The sequence below is a fragment of the Zootoca vivipara genome, chromosome 2 (genome assembly GCF_963506605.1).
Source record: "Zootoca vivipara chromosome 2, rZooViv1.1, whole genome shotgun sequence".
NCBI lineage: Eukaryota > Metazoa > Chordata > Lepidosauria > Squamata > Lacertidae > Zootoca > Zootoca vivipara.
In genome coordinates, this window is record NC_083277.1 from 103,136,643 (window position 1) to 103,162,831 (window position 26,189).

A 26,189-nucleotide genomic window follows, 5' to 3' on the forward strand; every position below is an offset into this window, starting at 1 on the left:
TCAGAATTTGGTTTCCGGTAGCAAAACGGAAACTGAGCTCACTGTCTTTTCACACAGAAGTTGGCCCTTGCCTAGCACTTGATTACCAACAGAGCGGAAGAGAAGTGTATGCACAGCTTTTACGAGGGGTGTAAAACATTATCCTCCTTGGGTTGTCTTCTCTCTGCTGGCCGTACTTCCATTTTACTGCTGGTTTTCTCACACCCTTGCCCCAGATGTAGATCTTCACTCATCCCTTCTTCCCCGGTGGTGGTGGGAAAGCCACCATTTCGTGGTTCACCCCAGGTACCAAAATGTATTGGGCAAACCCTGCCATTAGTGTGAAGAATCTGTGGGAATAGAGGTGGGTTGTCAAGTGTGTTGCCCAAGGGCCACATCTGGCCCTCCATGCCTTTTTCTGTGGCCCACATCAACATTTGATGCCCCCATTTGATGCAACATTTGATGCACTGCTACCCCAAAGCTGGGTAAGTAAGGCCCTGGTCTTTGGGAAGGAGGTGCAGGACTCTGACAGGGTCCTATATTCCTCCCACCTCCTTCCCTTAGCCTAGTTAGTGTTCTCCAAGCTTTGGGGAGGAGGTGGGAGGGCCCTTGCGCCTCCTTTCGAATCCAATTGCCTTGCTTACCTGGCTTTGGGAAGATTGTTTGTGTGTGTGTGTGTGTGTGTCTGTCTGTCTGTCTGTCAAATTTTGACACACACCCCACCATGCGTGACAAGGCAGTGTGTGGCCCATGGGTTCCAAGTTGAAGTACTCTTGCAGCACACTTGGTATGAAAAGTTGGGCTGCCCTGGAATAGAGTAAACACAATTTTGCAATTTTCAAAGGTGGCTAAGCTAATACACTTAGTCCTCTGTATACTTTTCAGTAATGTAACCCTTGCCTCTTACTAAAGACTAAAAAAACAAAAACAAAAAAACACCCTTAGTCTTGGTATTTTAAGTTTATTTCATATGGTCATTGCTTTTCCCCTTTATTGGGAAAAAAGGTTTTTTACTTTTTCATTTAAATTATCTGGCCCTCAAGGAGCCCATTTTTTAGAGTTTCTAAAATGCTTCCTGTTTTTGTTTTTTTCTTCAACATCTGCATGTACATTAAAGTGAAAAGTTCTGTTTTCAACAAACTGTTACATCTAATACAAACACATATCTATATATAGTTATAGTGATAGATATATAGATATAGATAATTCATTTTTCTTCCTATCGTTTTCCATTAAATAGTTCTGTCTACATTACCTTTCTTCCATCTATGCTTTTAAGCAACTGTCATAGAAGCCATATGTCAAGCTTTAGAAGTTACTTTTTTTCATTGGCAGCATCTGCCATCTTGGCACCATCTACAGAACTTTCAGGCAATTCTGGGAATGTCTGGAGATCTGCTGTGTTTCTGCTTCCTGATAGGTGGCTGCCCTGGCATTTTATCTGCTGCTCTTTCCTTGGCCAGAAAAGTATCAACACTGAGGGATTAGAAAAAGAGAGAGGATACTCCTAAGGTCTTAGTTTAAACCAGGCATCCCCAAACTGCGGCCCTCCAGATGTTTTGGCCTACAACTCCCATGATCCCTAGCTAAGAGGACCAGTGGTTGGGAAAGATGGGAATTGTAGTCCAAAACAGTTGGAGGGCCGAAGTTTGGGGGTGCCTGGTTTAAACTAACCTTTTAAATAGCAGCTATGTAGAGTTAATATGAAACAGGTTTTTTATTTCATTTTTGTAAGCTGTGCTTTAGGAAATAACAACTGGAGAGGAAGTTATTATAAGCTTTGACCCTGGCACCAAAATGCCGCAAGCAATCCTTTCAGAAATAGTAGTATTGCAGAAAAGACTTGCTGTGTTAATGTTCCGCTAGATTTCTAATATGAGTGCAAGTTGAAATGATAGCCAAACATCCTTTGAATGCATCGTGAAATCTGTGGTCATGTACTCAACTCTCTGTGCTTTAAGAGGGAAGTCTGATAAGGGCCTAGGCCCCAGGCAGCCCGTGAAGACGTGTTGATACCCGTTCTAAGATTGTTCTCACTTGTATATATGCAGTTTCCCACACCTCTGTACGCTAGTGATTTCTAATGCATCAAGGAGGAGCCATAGGCTGCTAAACCCAATTCCTGTTTCAGGAATGAATTAGTAGCTGTGACACATAAACAAACAGCAAACCCACTTTATGAGGCCTTGGTGATTTCACCCTTCACCTCATAGGGAATTGCTTTAGGTCTGTGGAATTGCTAGCACCCATAAGGGCATTGCTGGAGAACATTGCCAATTGTTAAGAAGCGAGTAGAAATACAAGACATTATGTATAGTATTTTTGGAGGCGCCTTCTTGAACCTTTTAAGCATTTGACCAGATTCAGTAGTTGAACAGGGATTAGTAAAGAAGGTCTAATGAAGGGATTCTGCATCAGAAATTTAGGAGCCTACCTTGGTAGGCTCTTTTCCAGATGTGAAGTTCTTGTCCTTCCCTGATGCCAGATGTTCAGAGGAAAGTGAAGGGGAGACCACCGCTGGATGAGCTTCACATTTGTCAGTGCTATCCTTGTTCCCTCTGGGAGTTTTTTGGAGGGTTGCTTATGAAAATTTACATTATTACAGTTACAGAAAGTTCTGGACCAGAGAAAATAGTGAAGTGTAGCTTGCCCTCATTATAAGTGCAGAGATCTCAGCACTGGCGTGCTAGTTGCCATATGCCTCAGACATCTGTTTGGCAATTTTTGTTCAAAGAAATATCATTTGTACCCACTTATTATTCACTTGTTTAGTTTGGGATGGAGAACCTGCTGCCCTCCAGATGATGGTGGACTACAGCTCCCATCAGCCCTGATCATTGGGAATTTTGACTAGGACTGATAGGAATTAGAGTCCGTGTGGATCAAAGGTTCCACATGCATACCTCGTGTGAGTCAACTTGTGTATCCCTTGGGGTAAAGGTGAACTTCATGAAAGTCACATGTTGAAAAATGATAGAAGATACTACCTGTTGAGAACAAGTTGGACAGACACCAATGCAAAAAATAATTGTTTTTATTAGACTTCCCTATATGTTGTTCTACCTCCCTCTAGAGGGGCATGTAGGTATTTTAGACACTTCTCAGTTTAGATATTCTTTAATGTTTTGAAGATTAAAAGAAGTCATTCCCTGAAAGATCTGCACCATTATTTGCATGAAAAACATATACAACATATCCCCTCTCTAGGGACTATTATTGCATGTGTATAGGGCAGCTTTGGGGTGTGGCCTGTTTGTGGTATGGGACTTAAAGGAATAAGTGGTCTTTTGTCCACAGAAATCTGAAGTATAGTTGTCTGGGGACAGGAGATGAAGCATTTGTTATTGGGCAATTGAATTTGGCTTCAAGGAGCTAGCTGACAAGGGTTTAAATATCGCATCTAATTTATCTTGTCTTGCATCTATTTTGATGTTAAATAAAAAAATTCCTTCAGTAGCACCTTAAAGACCAACTAAGTTTTTATTTTGGTATGAGCTTTCGTGTGCATGCACACTTCACATGCACACGAAAGCTCATACCAAAATAAAAACTTAGTTGGTCTTTAAGGTGCTACTGAAGGAATTTTTTTATTTTGCTTCGACTCAGACCAACACGGCTACCTACCTGTAACTATTTTGATGTTGTTACAACAATGCAAAAACACAATATAGTATTAAAATTAGTTTTAGGGTGGATTCTAAAAGCATTAATCTCAGGTGTCAAATCCTAATGTTAAAGAGATACAACCTTCAGCATATGATGAAAGCTGTATGATGACGGTATCATAAGCCTCTCTTCTTGCAGGGAGGGAATGCCACAGAGAATCCGTTCTCCTGGGCTGCCACCTTCCAAGTCTCTGATGTGGAGCTACCTGAGAGATTGTGTAGGGAAGGAGGTAGTCTTTTAGGCATTTCAGGCAGTTATATAGGGCAATAAGCAGTGATGTGAGCACCTTGAATTGGGCAGGCAACCAGTGCAGCTTTTTGTAAAACAAGGATTATGTGGGTTCTAAATAAACATCAGTTTCAAGTTGTCTTCAGGGGCAAACTCGTAGAGCGTGCATTGCAATAACCTGGTCTGGAAGTTACCAGAGCCTGGAGTACATTGACGAGGTTATCTCTGTCCAAAAGGGGCTGTAGATGGCAGACCTAGTCACAAAGGCCACTGTATGTATGCATTTATTTCATGAAATTTAAGCACTGCTCAATTGTAAACCCTCAAAGCGGTTTACAAATTAACCCCGTGACAATGTTGGACCCGACCCAGGAGTGCCTCCAAGCAACGGAAGAAATTAAGTAGATTATTGTGCACCAGAGCTTTCGGCACAATAAATTAATGTTCAAGCCACCAGAGACCTCTCTGTTCTTTTGCTGCTGCAGAGAAATTTGGGCGCTCTTCTGGAATTTCACTGGTCTGCAGCACAAATATTTCTGTCCCATGGTAGAGAAATGAGGTCTGTGTCCCTAATTATAATCCTCCAGATCTGATGCATAAGACCCGCTCACCAGTGTATGGATGTGAGGTTGTATTTTCCTCTTTCTTTTTGCCTCCGTATTATATTGTTATACTTAATTTGGACCTGCGTTGTATCATCGTGGGGCATTTTATTGTTTGTTCTGCAAAATGACCTTCTGCTTTTGTAAACAGAGCTGCACCAAACCTGCTACTTTATGATCCTGTAATAGTACTTAAAATATAACTCAATATAAATATTTGCAAATGAATTCATGGTCCAACTGAGATGCATCTTGTTGCCAAGGAGCTACATTCTTGGTTTCAAACTTTTCTTTCCAGCCTTGGCTGAGAGAGAGCTGCTAGATTTCACTTCCTTTCCCTCTCTGTTCTCTTCTATCCTTATATATTGCTAATAATAATAATAATAATAACAAAATAATAAAACAAGGCAGATGAAACTGCTACTATAGTATCTTTAAGAAGCTGCCTTATCCCAGGTCAGAATGTTTGTCTATTTCATCCAGTGCTGTCCTCTTTGTCTGTGACTCTCTCCAGGGACTTGGGCAAAGGTCTTTTCCATCTCCTGCTAGGTGACACTACAGGAGATGCCAGTGGTTTGAACCTGGATCCTTCTATGCACAAAGTTACCACTGAGCTACAGATTCTGCAGTATATAATGCACCCCTGTAGTTCAGCTAATGGAAGGGAACATGATGTCTCCTATTCTGTGTCCATCAGCTTTACGTCAGCTTCCTAGACTGTTAGAAGGGGGGTCTTTTCCCATGAGGGACCACACTCGCTTTCCCTCTCCTGCTGCCAACTATGGGGCAGTTGAGAGCTGATGGAGCCAAGCTGTGCAGCTTGTTCTGGAATGTGTTTCTCTTCCTGTGACTGGTTCAAATGCTGAGCAAAAGAAAGGAGGCAGCAACTATATACCTCTCTTTCTCCCTCTTGCACACACACAAAATCTAAAGCAGGATCTTACCTGTTATCTTGAAAAAATGTAAAGCACAGCTCACACATGTAGGCAAACATACAGGTGGCTGGTTGAATGAAGCAGAACCAGAAGAGGGCAACCAAAATGGTCAAAGGCCTGGAAACAATGCCTTATGAGGAACGGCTGAGGGAGCTGGGTAGGTTTAGCCTGGAGAAGAGAAGGTTAAGGGGTGATATGATAGCCATGTTCAAATATATAAAAGGATGTCATATAGAGGAGTGAGAAAGGTTTTTTTCTGCTGCTCCAGAGAAGCGGATACAGAGCAATGGGTTCAAACTACAAGAAAGAAGATTCCACCTAAACATTAGGAAGAACTTCCTGACAGTAAGAGCTGTTCGGCAGTGGAATTTGCTACCAAGGAGTGTGGTGGAGTCTCCTTCTTTGGAGGTCTTTGAGTTTGACCAAACTGCGGGAGGCAGTGGAAGACAGGAGTGCCTGGCGTGCTAAGGTCCATGGGGTCACGAAGTGTCGGACACGACTAAACGACTAAACAACAACAACAAGCAGAGGCTTGACAGGCATATGTCCAGAATGCTTTGATGGTGTTTCCTGCTTGGCAGGGGGTTGGACTGGATGGCCCTTGTGGTCTCTATGAATCTATATGGGAGCCGTTCTGCATAGTTACGCTCACAAGTGGGGATTGGCTCCCCATGTGGTTCTGGTTTTTTCCACCATGATACCAAAAGTTGTTGAAGGAGGGTTCCAATTGTCCACATTGCAGGAGTCACATGCCACAGTGTCACAATGTCACAATGTTCAATTTCAGGTGGCCACCTAGGTACCAGATTTCGATTATTGCTGTGTTGTATGATGAGATTTAAATGAACTTTCCAGCACTATGTGAAGAGTTATATGCTGTTATTTCTGAAATATGATTTGACACCTGATTTCTGCCTTCTTCCTTAGGATCCCAGAAGCAAGCACAAGTTCAAAATCCACACGTATGGAAGCCCAACATTTTGCGACCATTGTGGGTCATTGCTTTACGGACTTCTACACCAAGGGATGAAATGCGACAGTAAGCGAAAACACCATCCACCTCATGCTATTAAGAAAGATTTAAAAAATAATAATAATAATGAATGAAACCATTAGGCACTGACCAACTTCTTGGCAGGAAAATTTTGCTTCAGTTACTGTTAATTGCAAGCATGACTGTCCATTTCAAATTAATATTTGAGCACATCTAGCAAAATACCGTATATGAAAGGAGCTTTCTCCAATGTGGATTTTGCTATTGCAGTATTTTAATGGAAACTTACTGGAAGAAAGAGCTACTACTTTCAATCAGCGGTTGAGTTGGAACACTGTGGTAAAAAAACCCAAGCATTAAAAAAAATTAAATGCAATTTGTGGCTTCAAATTTTTTTTCTGTACTGTCTGCTCAACCATTCTGCTGTCTCCATTATTTCCAACTTCAGTCTTCCTTAAACCATGATCATGGAGACTAGGACAGGGTTTCACATGGCATGTCAATCAATCAATCAATATACTTTATTCGACCGATAGTCAGAACAAACACATGGCATGTCACTTCTTGGATGGGTGGTGGGAACCAGTTTGCAATGCCCTCTAATGGAGGAGCAGTACCCATTCCCAACACTTGGGCCTCAACCTCCGTTTCTTCTGGGGAGAGCAAACCCTTGCCAGAACAGTCACCATTCTTGAGTCTATTTCACTCATTGGTTCTTAGCACCAGGCTTTGGCTGGATGCAGAAGATGAGTGTATGATCCTAGGGCCAGAGGTAGTACCAACCATGGTTTGGGAGAAAACTGGAGTTGTGCCCAAGCATTTCAAAAGACCTGACTTGTCAAGCGCCTGGGAACTCATTGCCTTGAAAGAAGCTGTCAATCAGTGTCCCAACACAACTATTGCAGAAGAAGAGTTACTCTGAAGAAGAAGCACGTACTGTACCTGTCATTACGAAGACATAGAGAAAGGCATAAATGTAAGAGATGCTCCTCCTTCCAAAGCACCAGTGATTGGGAAACCACTAAGAGAAATTCTGCAGTTACCAATGTGCCTTTGTTGTCTCCACCACTGTGGTAGCTTGAAGTGGAGGGCAATGCTGATCTGCTCTCTACAGCCCCAACACTGCAGATAACACTCATGGGCACCCCATTTCCTCATAGCATTTAAATCCCCAGAAATAGGGCTCAAGGTGTTGGTCATTTTGTCTAATGTTTCTTTTACCTGTAGCAATCTTGTAGAGCCATCTCCACTGTTCAGAATCAGGCTAATACTAAAAGAATAGGAATGCCACAACTGTACCCCAATTTGGTCTTGGGGGTCTCAAGAGGAATTTCACCTTATTGGGACCAGGCATTGAAGGTCTGTATGGCATTAGCCATGGTAGTCTAGTTCTACCTCTTAGAATGCTTTGTACATTATCTAAAATAGTCTTTCCCAACTCAGTGCCCTCCAGATGTTGTTGGACTACAACGCCCATCAAGTCCCAGACAGCAAGGCTAATAGTTGGGGACCTCAAATATTATTGTAGAGTATGCCTTGTGGCTGCATGTCATGTTGTAGCACAAGCTAATCCGCTGTTCCTTTTGGAGATGCAAGACTAGTTATAACAATTTTTAAAACTAAAAGCAGCTGTTGTCAGGAAGTGCACAAACATTTGGTTTTTGAGTTGCACTCCTCTTCAATAGCTTTAAAAATAGTAAGCTCTCACATATGACTAATGATGGCTTACAAGCTATTTGGGGATTCCTTAGAAGTCAGTATTTACTGAGACCAGTAATAAGATTAGTGCCTGAAGAGGAGTCAGAGGCTCTCATCCAAAATATTCCTGTCTGGGAGCCTCCCCTTTTCTTCTGATATTTGACATTACTATTCATTCCATTTTCTGCCTCAGATGCATACACATCACAAAGATCCCTGCACCTCCAGGAATTCTTCTCCATTGTTGTCTGGTGTACATCATGGCAAACCAGGACATCAACTGTAATTTAAAGTCCCCAATATCTCCTCCCTCCCTCCCTCCCTCCCTCCCTCCCTCCCTCCCTCCCTCCCTTCCTTTTCCCTTTACTTACTAGCCAGCTTTGAGAGAAGCTATTTAGGCCCATCTCACTCTTCTTCATATGGGAGTAAACCAGAACAGGGACTGAAGAGTATTGGAATCCAGCAACATCTGGAGGGCCACACATTCTGCACCACTGCATTAGAACTTCCTGTTGGTCCCCACTTGTGTGTGTACCTGTGTGAAAGTGTTTCTGGTATGCCTGGGCTTGTTTCCACACCATGCATGACAATGGTCTCTGAAGAGTTGTTAGTGGTGGAGATGAATCCCTGGAGGGGTCTTTGTGATGTGTATACCTCTAAGGTGTAAAATGGGATGAATAGTAACGTCAAATATCAGAAGAAAAGGAGAGGGGGTTTTCACAGACAGGAATATATTAGATGAGAGTCTCTTACTCCTCTTCAGACACTGGTCTTATCACTGTTCCCAGTAAATACCGACTTCTAAGGAATCCCCAAATAGCTTGTAAGCTATCATTAGTCATATGTGAGAGCTTACTATTTTAAAAGCTACTGAAGAGGAGTGCAACTCAAAAAACAACAAGAAAAAGAAATCGTATAGCAATTGTTTATGTGAATATTTGGCTGCTCCCTACCCCTCTCCACCCCCCCCATAATGGGACTAGGGAGTGTTCTTCCCTCCTTCGATTCTGCCAGAAACTGCCAGCACCAAGTCAGAGAGACGAGCCATGTTGGATGAGAATGAAATCTTACTGTCTTGTTCTTTGCTAGGAAGCCATGGTTTTCTTTCCTATCCATCCTAGTTCCTATCTGATACAGGTGTTTTTTTCATACATGCAAGTTACTCTTATAAATTATCTTAATGATATTTCCATGTATCATGTAGTCATAGTTCTTCTGCCAGACACTTTCTCCATCCCTATCCTTGTTCTTGACATATACAGTTGCATTTCTCTTGATATTCAGCCCTTTCTAATCTTCTCTGTCCTTTTTAAGATGGCAGATGTTTGATCAACTTAAGTTTTGCCACATCTTAGACAGAGTTGGTTGTCTTCCATTCAAATCCATACCAGTTTTTGATGCCACTTCTGACACTAAAGTCTTTTCCAATCAGCTTGGTGAATTGGAATGTTGTCTTTGGTTCTGAGCCCGTCTGCATTTTACACACTGTCTTGTAGTTCCAACACACAGAGACAAACAGACACACACCTCTAAGGCTACATGTTTCAATGGATGTGTGAAGTGGGAGGGAGGAATGGCTCTATCCTTTCACTTCTGGATGTTCCTCCACTTAAAACTGCCTTTCCACAAACTGCTTATTTTGCCTATTCGGAAAGCATACAGGCACAGGATCTTGTTGGCACAGGATCTTATCTTAATTTTAAAATTATTAACACCTTACCTTGTTGTTTTTTTAAACCATTTTAATATAATTATTCTATATTTTTCATTGTTTTTAAATATTTTTCATTGTTTTTAACTCTACGTTTAATAGTATACTTAACGTATTTTATTGTGTTTTATGTGCGCTTTGTTTTCTTCTTATCTTCTTTTCTGGTCATTGACCAAAATTTTGCCATAATTGATATGGAACATATGGGTCCTGCCGTAGGGGCTATGAACTCACAGATTTCCGATACTGACCTAAAGAAGAGATGCGTTCACAAGTAGTTTGGATAGATCTGCTGTTTGCTGTAATTGGCTTTTGTAATGCAGTACAGTCACAATCCTTAGGATTGTACCCATCACCAATGCTACGTAATGTAAGATGTCGAATTGTCTCCTTTCTGATCTGCAGCCTGTGATATGAATGTTCACAAGCAATGCGTAATAAATGTACCCAGTCTTTGCGGAATGGATCACACAGAAAAAAGAGGAAGGCTCTATCTAAAGGCTGAAGTGAATGGTGAAAAGCTTGAAGTCACAGGTAAGAAAGCTGCTTAGAAACGGCAAGCCCTCATTATGGAACTCCTGTTGGCTTGGTAGTATGTCTGCTCATTTGCATTTAATAGCTTATGTCAGCACAATAATACATTTTCTAGCATTGCTTTCGTCTGGTCGATAAGCCCAATAGCTTGTGTGTGGCTACACACAGTTGGCTGCACACAGTTAAAACTGGCTGTTCACACAATTGGCATTACAGCCTAGCAGGTTTTACATCACATAGATAAATGATTTCAGATGCTGAATACACCACTGGAATTCTGCACCATCCCCCCCTGCGGACAGCCGTTTCCTGTTGCCGCTGTGCCGTTTGCTGGTGATTTGGCCCGAGACATTTTCGATATCAGGCCTCACAATAAGCAACAGATTTAGCAGAGGAAAATAGTGTGTCTCCTGACTTTCATAGCTCCCACTTTAGATTTCCATTTGCTCTTTTTTATTATTAATCTCCCCAGTTGTATTGCTAGAGCTGCGTGAGTTGGGAGAAACAAACACAAACACTGGTTCACACATAATGCCTGTGTCTTATTTCCTACCAATTTGGCAAGAGTGGGGCAGGCACAGTTTGAGCCACATGCACCATTTGCAGCAAGCATTGGCTTATTCCTGATCATGGCCTACCCTAGGGGTCATGCACTAGACATGTTACACATGAGAATAAATGTTCCTTTTAAAGAACTGATTTGAGACATCCCTTTTTTTCCTGCTTAGTTTCTCTGTATGCCTCATATGCCATCTATACCTTGGCTACAATTTTAGTTTGGTTTATTGCAGGCATCCCCAAACTGTGGCCCTCCAGATGTTTTGGCCTACAACTCCCATGATCCCTAGCTAACAGGACTAGTGGTCAGGGATGATGGGAATTGTAGTCCAAAACATCTGGAGGGCCGAAGTCTGGGGATGCCTGGTTTATTGTTTTCAATGGAACGTTGTCCTCTTTTGCGCCCAAGTCCTCTGGAGAACTGCTTTGAAATCAGGATATGTGTTATACATAGCTTTGACAACTCCTCATGTTTCTTGTAGATCTCAAAATCACAAAAAAATCAATAAATGTAAACTAATGGTAGGAGTCACTTAGCAAGCCTTCTCGGTGGAAGCACTACTCAACGGCTTCCACTTGTGCAATGTGGCTTTCCCCCTCCCCTCCTCTGTTGGCCTCCTGCACCCCTCAAAATTGGGTGTGTGAGAGAACTCCAAAGTGGGAGGAGGAAAGGAATGAAGGTTCCATCTGACAAACTTACAGGAATTCGACATAGCGCAGCAATGAATTCCACCCGAAATAATTATTTTTTGAAATCCTGGAATTATGTCTTGCCTTTCTGAATGTTTTGCTACATCTATCATTAAATTCTTAAACAAATGTTGAACTTGAGATAATAAATATATATTTAAACTTCTGACTTGCGCAACCGCTCACTTTCGCTGGGGCTTATATCTCTTCTCTTGCCTGTACTGTAGCTTCACCATCAAGAAGAACTGAGAGGAGCTATTTGTTATTAAGGCTTGGACCTAAAAAAAAGGCTTACAATAAAAGCACTTAAAATATTTATAGTTTTAGTAACTTTTTATTTCAGCACACTTCTCCAAAACAAACGTGCTGTGGAAGGGTTATAAAATATCCTTAATACTTACAAATTTGGCAACTTGTCATCTCACCCACACTGACCTTTCCTGGACTATATTTGAAATAGAGTTTAAAAAAATAAATAAACACAATTCTTATGACACCACTTCGTACACCCAGTTATTTAATGTGTTTACAGGGAAGAATTTCCAGCTTGAAATTAATTGCTCTCTGTATTTTGCAATGGATGTTTGTTGTGCTTATACAGTGTATATAACTTTGTCTACTTTCGTGGCATGTTTTCATTATGGATGTGCCAGCAGTCTGATTTTCAAAAGCACAGGGTGGCACTCAGTGTAGCCATAAGTCAGTATAAATCTGGGAGTCGAGGTCCACTTGTGCCGGGAGACTTTTCCACCTTCTCTACCCCCTAAACCCATTCCAGGTGATCCCCAAAGCCTCCAGAGAAGATTTAGGGGAAACAGAGGTGGGGAGGAGAGGGAAACAGGTCTTGTTGTGCAAGTGGACCTCATTCTGCACACACAACAACTTATTTGAATCCTGCTCTTACACAATAAATGCCAGGAAAAAAAATAGCAACAGAGGGTAAAAGGTAAAGGGACCCCTGGCCATTAGGTCCAGTCGCAGATGACTCTGGGGTTGTGGCGCTCATCTCGCTTTACTGGCCGAGGAAGCCGGTGTACAGCTTCCGGGTCATGTGGCCAGCATGACTAACCAGAGCAGTGCATGGAAACGCTGTTTACCTTTCCGCCAGAGCAGTACCTTTTTATCTACTTGCACTTTGATGTGCTTTCGAACTGCTAGGTTGGCAGGAGCTGGGACTGAGCAATGGGAGCTCATCCCGTCGCGGGGATTTGAACCGCCGACCTTCTGATCGACAAGCCCTAGGCAAATAAGATTAGATGCTTTTTCTGTGGAGACCTAAGGAGCTGCCAGAACTGGTGACTTGGGTGCAGAGTTCTATTCCACTTATGGAATGCTCTCACTGGAGGAAGTGGGGAAAGGTGGTTTCTCCAGTTTATCTGTGCTTCTTATAATTCCCTGCAAAGCTGCTTGGGACTATTGGAGACCATCTAGAATTATGTGGGATGTTCTGTAGGGGGCTGCAGAGGTAAGGAGGAATTGAGAGAAATTCCCTTGCCTCCCACTTGCCTTCAGCTGAAGGGATCTACTGGATCTTCCATGACTGGAAGCAATCCATCTGTTTGTGGAATGAGCATCGGAGGGCCTAAGTAGATGATTTTGAAAATGTGTGACCACATTTAACATGTGCAAGTTATTTCTTTCCAAATCTTTACCACAAAATACATCTGATCTAAGTCTGGTATCAAATACATCACACTAGCTCTCAGCTATGTAGAAAGCTAGAGCCTTGGACCCCACTAAAGGAAAGCTTCTTATTTTGTCTTGCCACTCTCTTTAATTAGGGTATTGGATTCTCTCATTTCTACCTCACATATACACCTCTAAAATTGAAGACCAGCTCTGGCCAGATATGTGAATTCCTTTTTCTCGCCCTTTCTCGCCTATTTACATTCGTTTGTTTTCTTGAAGCTGTTTCTTTGTTTTTGTAATTATTCTTAATACCAGGAAATGTTTTTGTTTATTTTTTAAAAAGTGAACAGATCCATTTTTTGGCCCATTTTTTGCTATAAATGCATGCTGTTAAATATTACTGCTGGGTGGTACTCAGGCTAACAAAAATGCTTTCCATTCAGCTGTATTGGCATATCTGAAGCAATAGCCCATGAAAATGCAATGCATGTTTTCTGCATTCTCTGTGAAATAGCATCATTTATCAGCTTTGTTGTTGTTTAGTCGTTTAGTCGTGTCCGACTCTTCGTGACCCCATGGACCATAGCACGCCAGGCACTCCTGTCTTGCACTGCCTCCCGCAATTTGGTCAAACTCATGTTCGTAGCTTCGAGAACACTGTCCAACCATCTTGTCCTCTGTCGTCCCCTTCTCCTAGTGCCCTCAATCTTTCCCAACATCAGGGTCTTTTCCAAGGATTCTTCTCTTCTCATGAGGTGGCCAAAGTATTGGAGCCTGAGCTTCACGATCTGTCCTTCCAGGGAGCACTCAGGGCTGATTTCCTTAAGAATGGAGAGGTTTGATCTTCTTGCAGTCCATGGGACTCTCAAGAGTCTCCTCCAGCACCATAATTCAAAAGCATCAATTCTTAGGCAATCAGCCTTCTTTATGGTCCAGCTCTCACTTCCATACATCACTACTGGGAAAACCATAGCTTTAACTATACGGACCTTTGTCGGCAAGGTGATGTCTCTGCTTTTTAAGATGCTGTCTAGGTTTGTCATTGCTTTTCTCCCAAGAAGCAGGCGTCTTTTAATTTCGTGACTGCTGTCACCATCTGCAGTGATCAAGGAGCCCAAGAAAGTAAAATCTCTCACTGCCTCCATTTCTTCCCCTTCTATTTGCCAGGAGGTGATGGGACCAGTGGCCATGATCTTGGTTTTTTTGATGTTGAGCTTCAGACCATATTTTGCGCTCTCCTCTTTCACCCTCATTAAAAGGTTCTTTAATTCCTCCTCGCTTTCTGCCATCAAGGTTGTGTCATCTGCATATCTGAGGTTGTTGATATTTCTTCCGGCAATCTTAATTCCGGTTTGGGATTCATCTAGTCCAGCCTTTCGCATGATGAATTCTGCATATAAGTTAAATAAGCAGGGAGACAATATACAACCTTGTCGTACTCCTTTCCCAATTTTGAACCAATCAGTTGTTCCATATCCAGTTCTAACTGTAGCTTCTTGTCCCACATAGAGATTTCTCAGGAGACAGATGAGGTGATCAGGCACTCCCATTTCTTTAAGAACTTGCCATAGTTTGCTGTGGTCGACACAGTCAAAGGCTTTTGCATAGTCAATGAAGCAGAAGTAGACGTTTTTCTGGAACTCTCTAGCTTTCTCCATAATCCAGCGCATGTTTGCTATTTGGTCTCTGGTTCCTCTGCCCTTTCGAAATCCAGCTTGCACTTCTGGGAGTTCTCGGTCCACATACTGCCTAAGCCTGCCTTGTAGAATTTTAAGCATAACCTTGCTAGCGTGTGAAATGAGCGCAATTGTGTGGTAGTTGGAGCATTCTTTGGCACTGCCCTTCTTTGGAATTGGGATGTAGACTGATCTTCTCCAATCCTCTGGCCATTGCTGAGTTTTCCAAACTTGCTGGCATATTGGGTGTAGCACCTTAACAGCATCATCTTTTAAAATTTTAAATAGTTCAGCTGGAATATCATCACTTCCACTGGCCTTGTTATTAGCAGTGCTTTCTAAGGCCCATTTGACTTCACTCTCCAAGATGTCTGGCTCAAGGTCAGCAACCACACTACCTGGGGTGTACGAGACCTCCATATCTTTCTGGTATAATTCCTCTGTGTATTCTTGCCACCTCTTCTTGATGTCTTCTGCTTCTGTTAGGTCCTTACCACTTTTGTCCTTGATTATGGTAATCTTTGTACGAAATGTTCCTTTCATATCTCCAATTTTCTTGAACAGATCTCTGGTTTTCCCCATTCTATTGTTTTCCTCTATTTCTTTGCATTGCTCATTTAAGAAGACCCTCTTGTCTCTCCTTGCTGTTTTTTGGAAATCTGCATTCAGTTTCCTGTATCTTTCCCTATCTCCCTTGCATTTTGCTTGCCTCCTCTCCTCCGCTATTTGTAAGGCCTTGTTGGACAGCCATTTTGCTTTCTTGCATTTCCTTTTCCTTGGGATGGTTTTCGTTGCTGCCTCCTGTATAATGTTACGAGCCTCCATCCATAGTTCTTCAGGCACTCTGTCCACCAAATCTAAATCCTTAAACCTGTTCCTCACTTCCACTGTGTATTCATAAGGGATTTGATTCAGATTGTATCTTACTGGCCCAGTGGTTTTTCCTACTTTCTTCAGTTTAAGCTGGAATTTTGCTATAAGAAGCTGATGATCTGAGTTACAGTCAGCTCCAGGTCTTGTTTTTGCTGACTGTATAGAGCTTCTCCATCTTTGGCTGCAGAGAATATAATCAATCTGATTTCGATGCTGCCCATTTGGTGATATCCATGTGTAGAGTCGTCTCTTGTGTTGTTGGAAGAGAGTGTTTGTGATGACCAGCTTGTTCTCTTGACAGAACTCTATTAGCCTTTGCCCTGCTTCATTTTGAACTCCCAGGCCAAACTTGCCAGTTGTTCCTTTTATCTCTTGATTCCCTACTTTAGCATTCCAATCCCCTGTAATGAGAAGAACATCCTTCTTTGGTGTCATTTCTAGAAGGTGTTGTAGGTCTTCATAGAATTGGTCAATTTCACTTTCTTCAGCACCGGTAGTTGGTGCATAAACTTGGATTACTGTGATGTTAAAAGGTCTGCCTTGGATTCGTATCGAGATCATTCTGTCATTTTTGAGATTGCATCCCATTACAGCTTTTGCCACTCTTTTGTTGACTATGAGGGCCACTCCATTTCTACTACGGGATTCTTGCCCACAGTAGTAGATATGATAGTCATCCGAACTGAATTCGCCCATTCCCTTCCATTTTAGTTCACTGATGCCCAGGATGTCGATATTTATTCTTGTCATCTCATTTTTGACCACATCCAGCTTACCTCTATTCATGGTTCTTACATTCCAGGTTCCTATGCAATATTTTTCTTTACAGCATCGGACTTTCCTTTCGCTTCCAGGCATATCCGCAACTGAGCGTCCTTTCGGCTTTGGCCCAGCTGCTTCATCAGCTCTGAATCTACTTGTACTTGTCCTCCGCTCTTCCTCAGTAGCATGTTGGACGCCTTCCGACCTGAGGGGCTCATCTTCCAGCGTCATAACTTTTATATGCCTGTTGTCTTTGTCCATGGAGTTTTCTTGGCAGGGTTACTGGAGTGGCTTGCCAGTTCCTTCTCCAGGTGGATCACGTTTAGTCAAAACTCTCCACTATGACCTGTCCATCTTGGGTGGCCCTGCATGGCATAGCTCATAGCTTCTCTGAGTTATTCAAGCCCCTTCGCCACGACAAGGCATTGATCCATGAAGGGGATCAGCTTAGTGAGAGCAAAGCATTATTAGGGTCTGTTTCTGTTAATGCACCAGTCGGAAGTTGAATTTGCGCTGAGATAGCAGGCTGTTTTCTGTGGTCCTATTGCTTTTAGTTCCAAGGTTATTATTTCCAAGGCAATAGTAAAATAATAAAAATGTGTCATATATATACACAGTTTGTGTGATGTGTGTATGTATATAAAATAAAGCATTTATTTCTGATTTTAGTGTGTGTTTGTGTATATACACCCCTTGAGTCTGGCAGGGTTATCTGTGGCATGCTTGATGTTTCAGCAGTTATTTTGAGAAGGAGTTGCCCCCATACTGGATAAATTGCATTGGATCCCTAAATTTAATTTGTGCTGTGCTTGGAAGTATATAGGGAAAAGAGAATCCTTACTAGCTTGTTTCTCTAGAATCAGTAGTGGTGCTTCATGCTCTGGCACCGTGGGGGGGGGGGAGAGCAGGTGGGGGTGGGGCTTGTGTGCATCCCAGGGTGTGCATTGCGGCCCACGGGTGTGCTGTGCGTCCTGGGGGCGTGGCAACCAGTGCGGGGGGGAGCCGCAATGGCACCCCACCAGGATTGCGCTGCCAGGGGCACCGTGCTCCCCCCGCATTCCTCTTCCTCCGCCAATGTCTAGAATTGCCATCCTTTGTTCACACACTTTTAATTGGCAAGCCCTTATATAGACTTCTGAAATTGCCCACCCTGTAGCTCAAGACCACCCCCAAAAAACATCATACTGTACATACATCTCAGAAGGAGGCGGGCTATAGCAGAAATCCTATCTGGCAGGATATTGATAACGGTCACTTAATTGCTTTACCTGGGCAGTCTGGCCGTTCCTTTTGAGATGCTAAATACTTACGGTAGTTCCTGAATCCAGGTCACAGTCTCACCCTATTCATACACAAACACACCCTTAAGATAGGTATACAGAAGACAATGGAGAGGCTTTCCCATTTCCTTCTTCCAGAGAAATATTTGAGGTCAGTTTGGGAGAGTCAAAATGGTTTCAGGATTGCTCTCCTGTACTATTTCAGACACGTGGTTTATATACTTATGTATGTGTTTGCCTTGTAAATTTATGAACATATGATTTCCATATATATGAGACCTTAGAATTCCTATAACATATGAAAATAATGAAAGTTCTCTTAACCTACCCCGCAGTGTATGCAGTAAGAGGAAATTAAGAGAGGGTTTTTGAGTGTCAATTAGTAGACTTTGCAACATTCTCACTTCTCTGCTTGAGAAGAAGCAATAAAAAATCCAGAACCTGCAAGCAGGAAGGTTTTAATTAAAATTTGAAGGAGCTTTTATTAATGAAGCCTCTTGAAATGAGTTTATCTCATAGAAATGGCGAGTAGCTGGGGATAATGAAGTAAGAGGTAGACCATTCACTTCTGTGAAATGGGGCTTGCTTCTGAGTAAACATTACAGAAGAATGATGACCATGAGGCAGGGTAACACTGGTAAATATTGCATTATATTGTGCTGTGTAGAACCTCCATTTTTATTCTGTTTCCAGCTTATGGGTAACAGTGCTAGGAGAGCTAAATGACTCTAGTGTGGAAGCTACATAAAATGGATTAAGCATCTTTTTCATTTTCTTTGTTAAACTTTTTGCATTCGTGAACTATTGAAATTGGTTCTAGTGTTCTTTGGCCACCACACATATTGGACAGTACTGTATGAAATTTGGAAATCTTATCTTCCTGTTTTATGACCTCAGATGCCTCTGAGACCTTCAGGAAAATTGCTGATGACCTTGAACCGGTTTCAACACTCATGCCTGTAGACTAGTTCTGACACAATACTACTTCACTGTACTGTAGTCATTAGGATTTGTAAAGTGATGCACTTGCCTTAAAATATATATATGCTTACAACTACATCAATACCGCTAGTTGTTACTCAAGGCACTTTGTACAATGCAATGAAACTCAATGATTATCCAAAGCAAAGCACTTTTTGTAAGACAAAATGGGGAACAGAAGAGTGAATTTCATTTTTATATGCATATGGCAAAAATTGCCATATATTTCAATGCAAATGTGTGGACAGGATGGCAAGTTTACATCATAGGGTGAAGGATCCTGCCTTAAATAAATGGGTGCTATATCCTTTTTGAGGGATGCGGGTGGCACTGTGGGTTAAACCACAGAGCTTAGGGCTTGTCGATCAGAAGGTCGGCGGTTCGAATCCCCACGACCGGGTGAGCTCCTGTTGCTTGGTCCCAGCTCCTGCCAACATACGGTAGCAGTTCAAAAGCACATCAAAGTGCAAGTAGATAAATAGGTACCGCTACAGTGGGAAGGTAAACGGCGTTTCCGTGTGCTGCTCTGGTTCGCCAGAAGCGGCTTTGTCATGCTGGCCACATGACCTGGAAGCTCCCTTGGCCAATAACGCGAGATGAGCGCCGCAACCCCAGAGTCGGTCACAACTGGACCTAATGGTCAGGGGTCCCTTTACCTTTTTATATCCTTTTTGTGACTTAATTCACATCTAGCATGGCTATTGGGAAGTTTTTTTCTATTCTGAAAAAGAATTGGATATTAATAATACATCTACTTTGATCTCTGTGAATTCTGTTGAAATATGTTCCCCCTTATGGCGCAGATGAAGCAAGATCTGGTGGTTGACTGCTCCTTAGCAAGTTCCTTCAATAGTTGCCTTTATTTCTATTGGTTCTCATCTTAAATTTTGGGCTAGGTCTTTAAACTTTAGAACGCCACTTCCATTACTTCCAAATTTGTATTGACTTCCACTTGAGGCCAAGAGCTTCAGTTGATGAATGTGAAAGTAATGTTGTTGTTGTTTTTTTCTCTCTCTCTACACACACACAACACACCTACCTTTCATTTTCCTTTTTGCTGATCTTGGATTTTAATTTAGTGTTATGCAGTGAAAAATTCTGTAGGAGGCTGAATCAGAGTTCCATTTGCTCTTAAAATGCTCTGTGCAAAAGGTCTTACCTTGCCTGATGCCCTGAAGCAAGAAGAGCTAGTTATTTCGGAATTTTAATGTTTTAGGTTAAAATGAGTTGAATACAAAATTGACACTGTTGCACCATCTCTAGTTACTGAGGAGGTGGCTGCTATGCTTGCCTCAGCTGCTCATACTTAATCTCCCCCTTTGAGGTAAACTTTGTCGTGTGTGTGTGTGTGTGTGTTTTAAAAAACCATAGTTATTTAAGGCTGAAAGAGAGGGAGTGTAGGATATACAGCTACCATGGTAAATATAGGCCTGGGCCCAAATATAGGCCTAGTTGGAGCTTCAACTAGGGTTGGCAGACTCAATAGAGGACAGGACTTCTATGCCTTTAATTGCCCTGCTCTCTTTTGAGTCTGGAAACCTTAAAGAGAAACCAGCAGACCCTTTGCTTGGAAATTAAACAAAGGGTCTGCTGGTTTCTCTTTAAGGTTTCCAGACTCAAAAGAGAGCAGGGCAATGAAAGGCACAGAAGTCCTGTCCTCTATTGAGTCTGGCAACTAGCTTCAACTGGTACAAAATGCAGCCACTCAACTGCTAAAACCATACAGTCAAGCACTTGAGTATATTGCAAATATTGTACTGGTTACCAGTAGGTTTCTGAGGCCAGTTAAAAGCACAGGTGATTACCTTGAAAGTCATGAATGGTTTTGAACTGGATTACATAAGGGGCCACCTACATCTGTATCAACCTGCTTAGATGCCCAACTGCAAAGTTAATTTGGTCGGCAGGCAAGCAGAATATGCAAAATGCAAAAGTCTTAGTGGCAGCTACCCTCCCCATTGTTCAGGGTTGTATGGTCAGCTGCAGGTGTCAGACTAGGGGAAATAGTTATGTTGAGTTTATTATAGAGAGCTCAGTGAAAATGTCAACCTAGCATATTGTGGCTGTGAAAAAGTCTAATTCTTGATTAAGACCTTCAGACTCACGGAGGGCTCTCATCTAAGTAGGAATGATGGGCCTAGGGAGATAAGGCTTCACAATGTGCCACTGCTTCTCCTTGCGAGCTTGTTTACAGATACAGATAAATCCAAGGTATATGGGAGCTACTTATTTACAGCAAGTAAAAATGTACAGTATTTCCTGATGACCTAGAAACTATGGCCCTATTGTTAGGGGGGACACACAAAACAAAAGGGGGGGGGGGTCATGTTACTTCCAAGTCACCAAAAAAGCTGAAATGTATCACTCATAGAGAACAAGGTATACTGATTACTAAACCAGTCTGAAAAAAGGAATTTTTGCTGTTAGCCCTCAAAACGTAGGGGTATTTTCCCCATATAGATCAAGTCGATCTGCATATGAGGAAAAATGTTGGACTGTGGGAGTTCTGTTGCCTCTTCACACACAGGAATTGGACTTGGATTTGCAGGATGGAAGCTTCATTTTTATTATTTATACTCCAGTGTTAGAGGGTGCTTGGAGAGCACCATGGCTAGAGTGTAGAAGATTCTTAAAGACTAGACTTCAGCTGTTTACACTGTGCTAACATTTCAAAGGCATACAGTGGTACCTTGGTTTAAGTACACAATTGGTTCCGGAAGTCTGTACTTAACCTGAAGCGTACTTAACCTGAAGCGAACTTTCCCATTGAAAGTAATAGAAAGTGGATTAATCCATTCCAGGTGGGTCTGCGGAGTACTCAACCTGAAGCGTACTTAATCCGAAGTATGAGTGTAATTGGTTCTGGAAGTCAAATACAATTCAAAGAAATCAAGCAATATACCAAACAGAACTTGAAGACAAAAAATATATATCTCAAAATGGTATACAGTATAAAAATTAAATGCCATATAAAGTATTAATAATCAAATAAAACTTTTTAAAATAACCTTATACTATTAGAAGTCAGTATATACTATACTGTTAAATCAGTAACACCTACAAAGACAGGTGACAGATAACATCAAATATAATAAAGCAGCACAATATTTTTTATGTTATATAGTAACATTATTTTCTCCCCACACTCAAATAGAGACTTTTTAATGCTTTGTGATTATTATAAACTTACCTTTCCGAAGTCAGACCTGTGAATGTAATGAAGAGTCATTGGCCTCATGAGGCATATTAAAATAGTTTTGCTGAACTGAGAATAGTAGTGTGTTACAGAGTCTCATAATGCAGAGGGGCATAATGAAGATGATAACTGGAATGAAATTTGATGCCAAAAGGAAAACACAGTCCTCGTAATTTATTTTGGTGCTTAGACTAACAGCTCCACTGCAAAAATAAAAATGCAAAAGTCTAATGTTTCATTTATTGTGTCATTTGACAGCTCAGTAGAATAATATTTGACTTTTGTGTGTGTGTGTGTGTTTCATGTGGGCAATGTGTTTCGTACTCTCTGAGAGCATATTATTGCCATCAAAAGTAGCATAATTTGGGAAAGGTTGGCTTCTGGTATCTGTAATATTGATTGCATTGGATATTAGATTCAGTCTCTAATATTTATTGCATTGGAGATTAGATTCAGTCTCAACCTATCAAGCAGATGTGATTGAGGCACAGACTAATTTCCATTTGGCACATGGGGGAGTGAAGTTCTCAACAGCATAGGAGAAAGGGACGGGTCTAAGCATTTGCAGTACCAAAAATATGCAACAAATCATTAAACATATCCTGTTGTAGATCTTATTGTCAGCAAGTCCCTGCCTCCATTGTTGTTTAAAACAAAACACAAATCCAAAAAAAAACAAACCCACATTATTTCAGTGTAATGTTTCAAAAGTACAGAATGCTTGAAGGTCTTGGTCATAATTGAGAACTAGTGTCCCTTCTGGTTCGGTGTATTTATTATTTGTATTTTGTCTAAGGTTTAATCTCTTGCCCACCTTATTCCAGAGATTGGGGCACGCAGCATTAAATTAACAAGCAAGTTAGCATAGAATAAAACTGATAACATTTAAAAGATTTAAAAAGGCAATCCCCACCTCCCGGACTTAAAGTAATACGAAAGGGGAAACCACTTGTGTCAAAAGACAGACACTCCAAATGTCCCCATTTTCCAGGAACAGTCCCAGATTTACAGAAGTTGTCCTGGTTCTGATTAGGTCCCAGAATGCCCCACTTTTCCTTAGGACATTGCTACTTTCGCTGGAGAAATATTGGAGGGTATGGAGTTCTGCGACCCCCCCAAGCCAATGAGATTAGCAATCTTTCGAAGACAACTGAATGCAGCCCTCTATAGGGACGTGTTGGTTTAAAAAACAAAAACAAAAAAAAACATTGAATGTTTTATTGTGTTTTTAAATATGTTGGATGCCAGTTGGATGGGTGTCGTATTAATAACAATAACAATAATAATTGAAAAAGATGTACCTGTTCACATCAGATAAATATTGGAGGGTGTTTTCCTATGCAAATTGGGGTAATAGAGGTCTTCAGCAAACTGAGTCATATGTAGAAGCAGTTGGAATATACCCACATGATGCTTTCTTCCCACGGGGCTGTCACAAGAAACTGTAACGTTTGGTTGCCTTATTGTCCCTAGAAGCTATTGGTATCTCTAAGTAGGGTTTCTATTTAGGAACATAGCAATACCTTGCAAATTGAACTCTTGTGACTCTTTTTCTTCAAGGTTTTAAAAGCCTTTATATTCTTCAATATTATAAAAGCCTCATAAAAGGTGGAGAAACAGTTCTACATGGACTAAGCATGGTGGGGGGAGCTTTCTGGAGGAGGGGAGGGCTTCTAATTTACTTTCTAAGGCTTTTTTTTTTTTTAGCGTGTCTGTGTTAACATCAAACCTCTCATTTGGGTAGTAAAGAGCTGCTCCTTTCAGCTATGCCTGACCCTGTCTCATTAAAAATAGGCTGCCATCAAAGAGGTGGACTACAGAGACAGTATTTCTCTCCGAATACCATCATCATCCTGCTCTTTTGAAAAAGAAGCACTCGCTCGTTCAGCGGAGGGGGGAGGCATAATCAGAGTGCTAATTATGCAGACAAAAATACAAATGGGCCAGAAAACAAAAAAGCGAGCAAAATAATGACCTTTTTCCTTTAGCAACCTGTGTTTAATGTGAACTTTGCTAACAATTCTCCTTTGAGCATTCTCCCTTTGCTTTTGCCATTCAATAGACTCATTCGCACAACGTGCTAATGCAATATTTGCACATAATACAATCCCAAGGTGCATGGCTTGCTTTAGCCGTAATATACGTGTGTTTCATCCTCACACCTGTAGTTGGCAGCGAAACAAACCCCGGAGTGCCAGGCTTAGCATTACACCTGAACGGCTTGTGCCATGTTCCTCCCAAAGAAACCATTATCGGGAAGCCAGTAACAAACCTTGGCTTCATGTTGTGGGTTGTTTAGAGAGGGTTGTGCTCTCCCACGAGGCTTATGTAGCTTAGCCCCTGGGTAGTATGTAGTGGCAGGACCAGGGCAGAAGCTCAACAGCTGTGATCACTCTGGAGACCTGGACCTGTTTAGACTAAGCCATGGTTTTCACTACATCCAATCCAATTAGAGTAAGGCGTGGTAGCAATACATGCAAGCTGGTCATTGTGCCACCCTAGCTTTCTGATTAGGGATTTGTTTCCCAGGATCTCTATTCAGTTTAAGCTAAGTGCTGCTTTGGGGCAAATTTAATTGATCATTTGGATTCTGGAAAGGAGTATAGATTTACCCATACAGTATCTAATACTACACGGAGCTGTTTTTCTCTCCCTGCAATGCATATAGTATGTAATAGTGCAGCAAGCAGTTCATTTCATTTCGTTTGGAAGCTTACAAAATATCTTAAGTAAAATGATGCAACCTGTACATGTGGCTTTGTTTCATAGTGCTGTGTTTCATAGTGTAGAACAATAATTTCAGAAATGCTTCTTCTGGCCTTTTATTGAACAAATATACCCTTTGCTGTGTGCTTTTGTGACATGGCTAGAGATTCTTAGCCCTTTGCTTTTCATTGTTTATTGTTTCTGTTAGACAAAAGCCCTAGTGTGCCACTGTAACTCCCACCACAGTCATGCTTTTATTTTCCGAAAGGAAAACGGGTCATTTTCTCAAAAGCTGGTTGGGGAGAGATGTTCCAAGTTGTGATTTTTCCATGGAGCTGTTTCTGCACATAATTAAAGTTTACAGAATATTAGACTCTGGTTTATCCAACACCTAAGTTAATTATCCAAATACTTTCTACCTTCAGAAATCAAGTGAAAGCAGCAGCAGGGACTCAAATCACTTGCCTTGAATGTCTGCAAGTTGTTGTTTTATTGTGGTAATAGAAATTAAGATGGGAAACAGTTTAAAAACAAATCACGTTCTTCAATCCAGAGTCCAGAGTTCTTGCACATGCAGGGCATTCCTGCTGGGAAAGCGGTGCAGACGTTAACTTCCACTGATATTTCTTCCCCCCCTGTAGCCCTTTTTCTCATTGAAAATCTCTTCTGCTGGACTGGAAGACCCTCTAGGACTGTGTGGGTGAGAGAGTAGGGGGCTGCAGCGGGGAGCGGAAATGGGCAAAAATCACCTGCCCACTTCCTCTGATGGAGCCTACACTGGATTGCAGTTTCCCTTCTGCAAATGAAAGGGCAGCTCCCCACCCCAACCCTATTTAATAGCTTTTGTCTCTTTTTAGCAACTGTTAATTTTAATCATCTTTTGAAATTTTTTAATACCTGTTTTTAACTGTTATTTAATGAGAATTTTAATGTAGTCATTCTTAATACATAATGATGCCTCTGGCTGCTTCTAAAACTTCACCAAATGTTTGACTTCATTGGAAATTTTGGTGAAATTTGCTGTTTGTTTATTGCAAAGCAGGTTCTCACTATAGGGGAGAGCATGGGTTGCGGAAGGGTTAACTAGATGTCCCAGGGCTGTTGGGGCGGGTCAGTCTTGATGACCTTGTTGTATCTTATTGGAGGGTTGGTTGTTGTGGGGAGTTTTAATTGTTGCAATTTCGTGATTGACAATTCTAGTCTTATTTAAGCTTAAGAAGCAGTTTGTGCCTCCTCTTTGCTGCTTGCTTTGAATGAATGTGAACCGAATGTTCTAAGCTGAAAGCAGGTGGGATTAACGTCAGCAATACAAAACCCAGGCGTTGATGGTTAATATTTCCAAAGCAGAACTTTCCGTGACATATTCCCTTTATATAAGCCCATCGCACAAATGACCACATGGGCACCTTACAGTCTTCAGTTCAGCATGGGAGAAATCACTGTATATTGCCACTAAATATATGAATTGACACCTCTGTCTCTTGTCTT

The 26,189-nt window shown here is 41.6% G+C and overlaps 1 protein-coding gene across 3 annotated transcripts in view; it reads left to right on the forward strand.

Moving 5' to 3' along the window:
- Positions 1-26,189, forward strand: part of PRKCA (protein kinase C alpha) — a 211,982-nt gene that overhangs the window by 127,135 nt on the left and 58,658 nt on the right. For all 3 annotated transcript variants that reach the window (XR_009557213.1, XR_004691854.2, XM_035104019.2), the window contains exons 4-5: positions 6,341-6,452; positions 10,222-10,350. Coding sequence is in view for 1 of the 3 variants with exons in the window: in XM_035104019.2 (XP_034959910.1) it covers positions 6,341-6,452; positions 10,222-10,350 (241 nt within the window). In the remaining 2 variants the exon portion in view is untranslated. The remainder of the gene's footprint in view (positions 1-6,340; positions 6,453-10,221; positions 10,351-26,189) is intronic.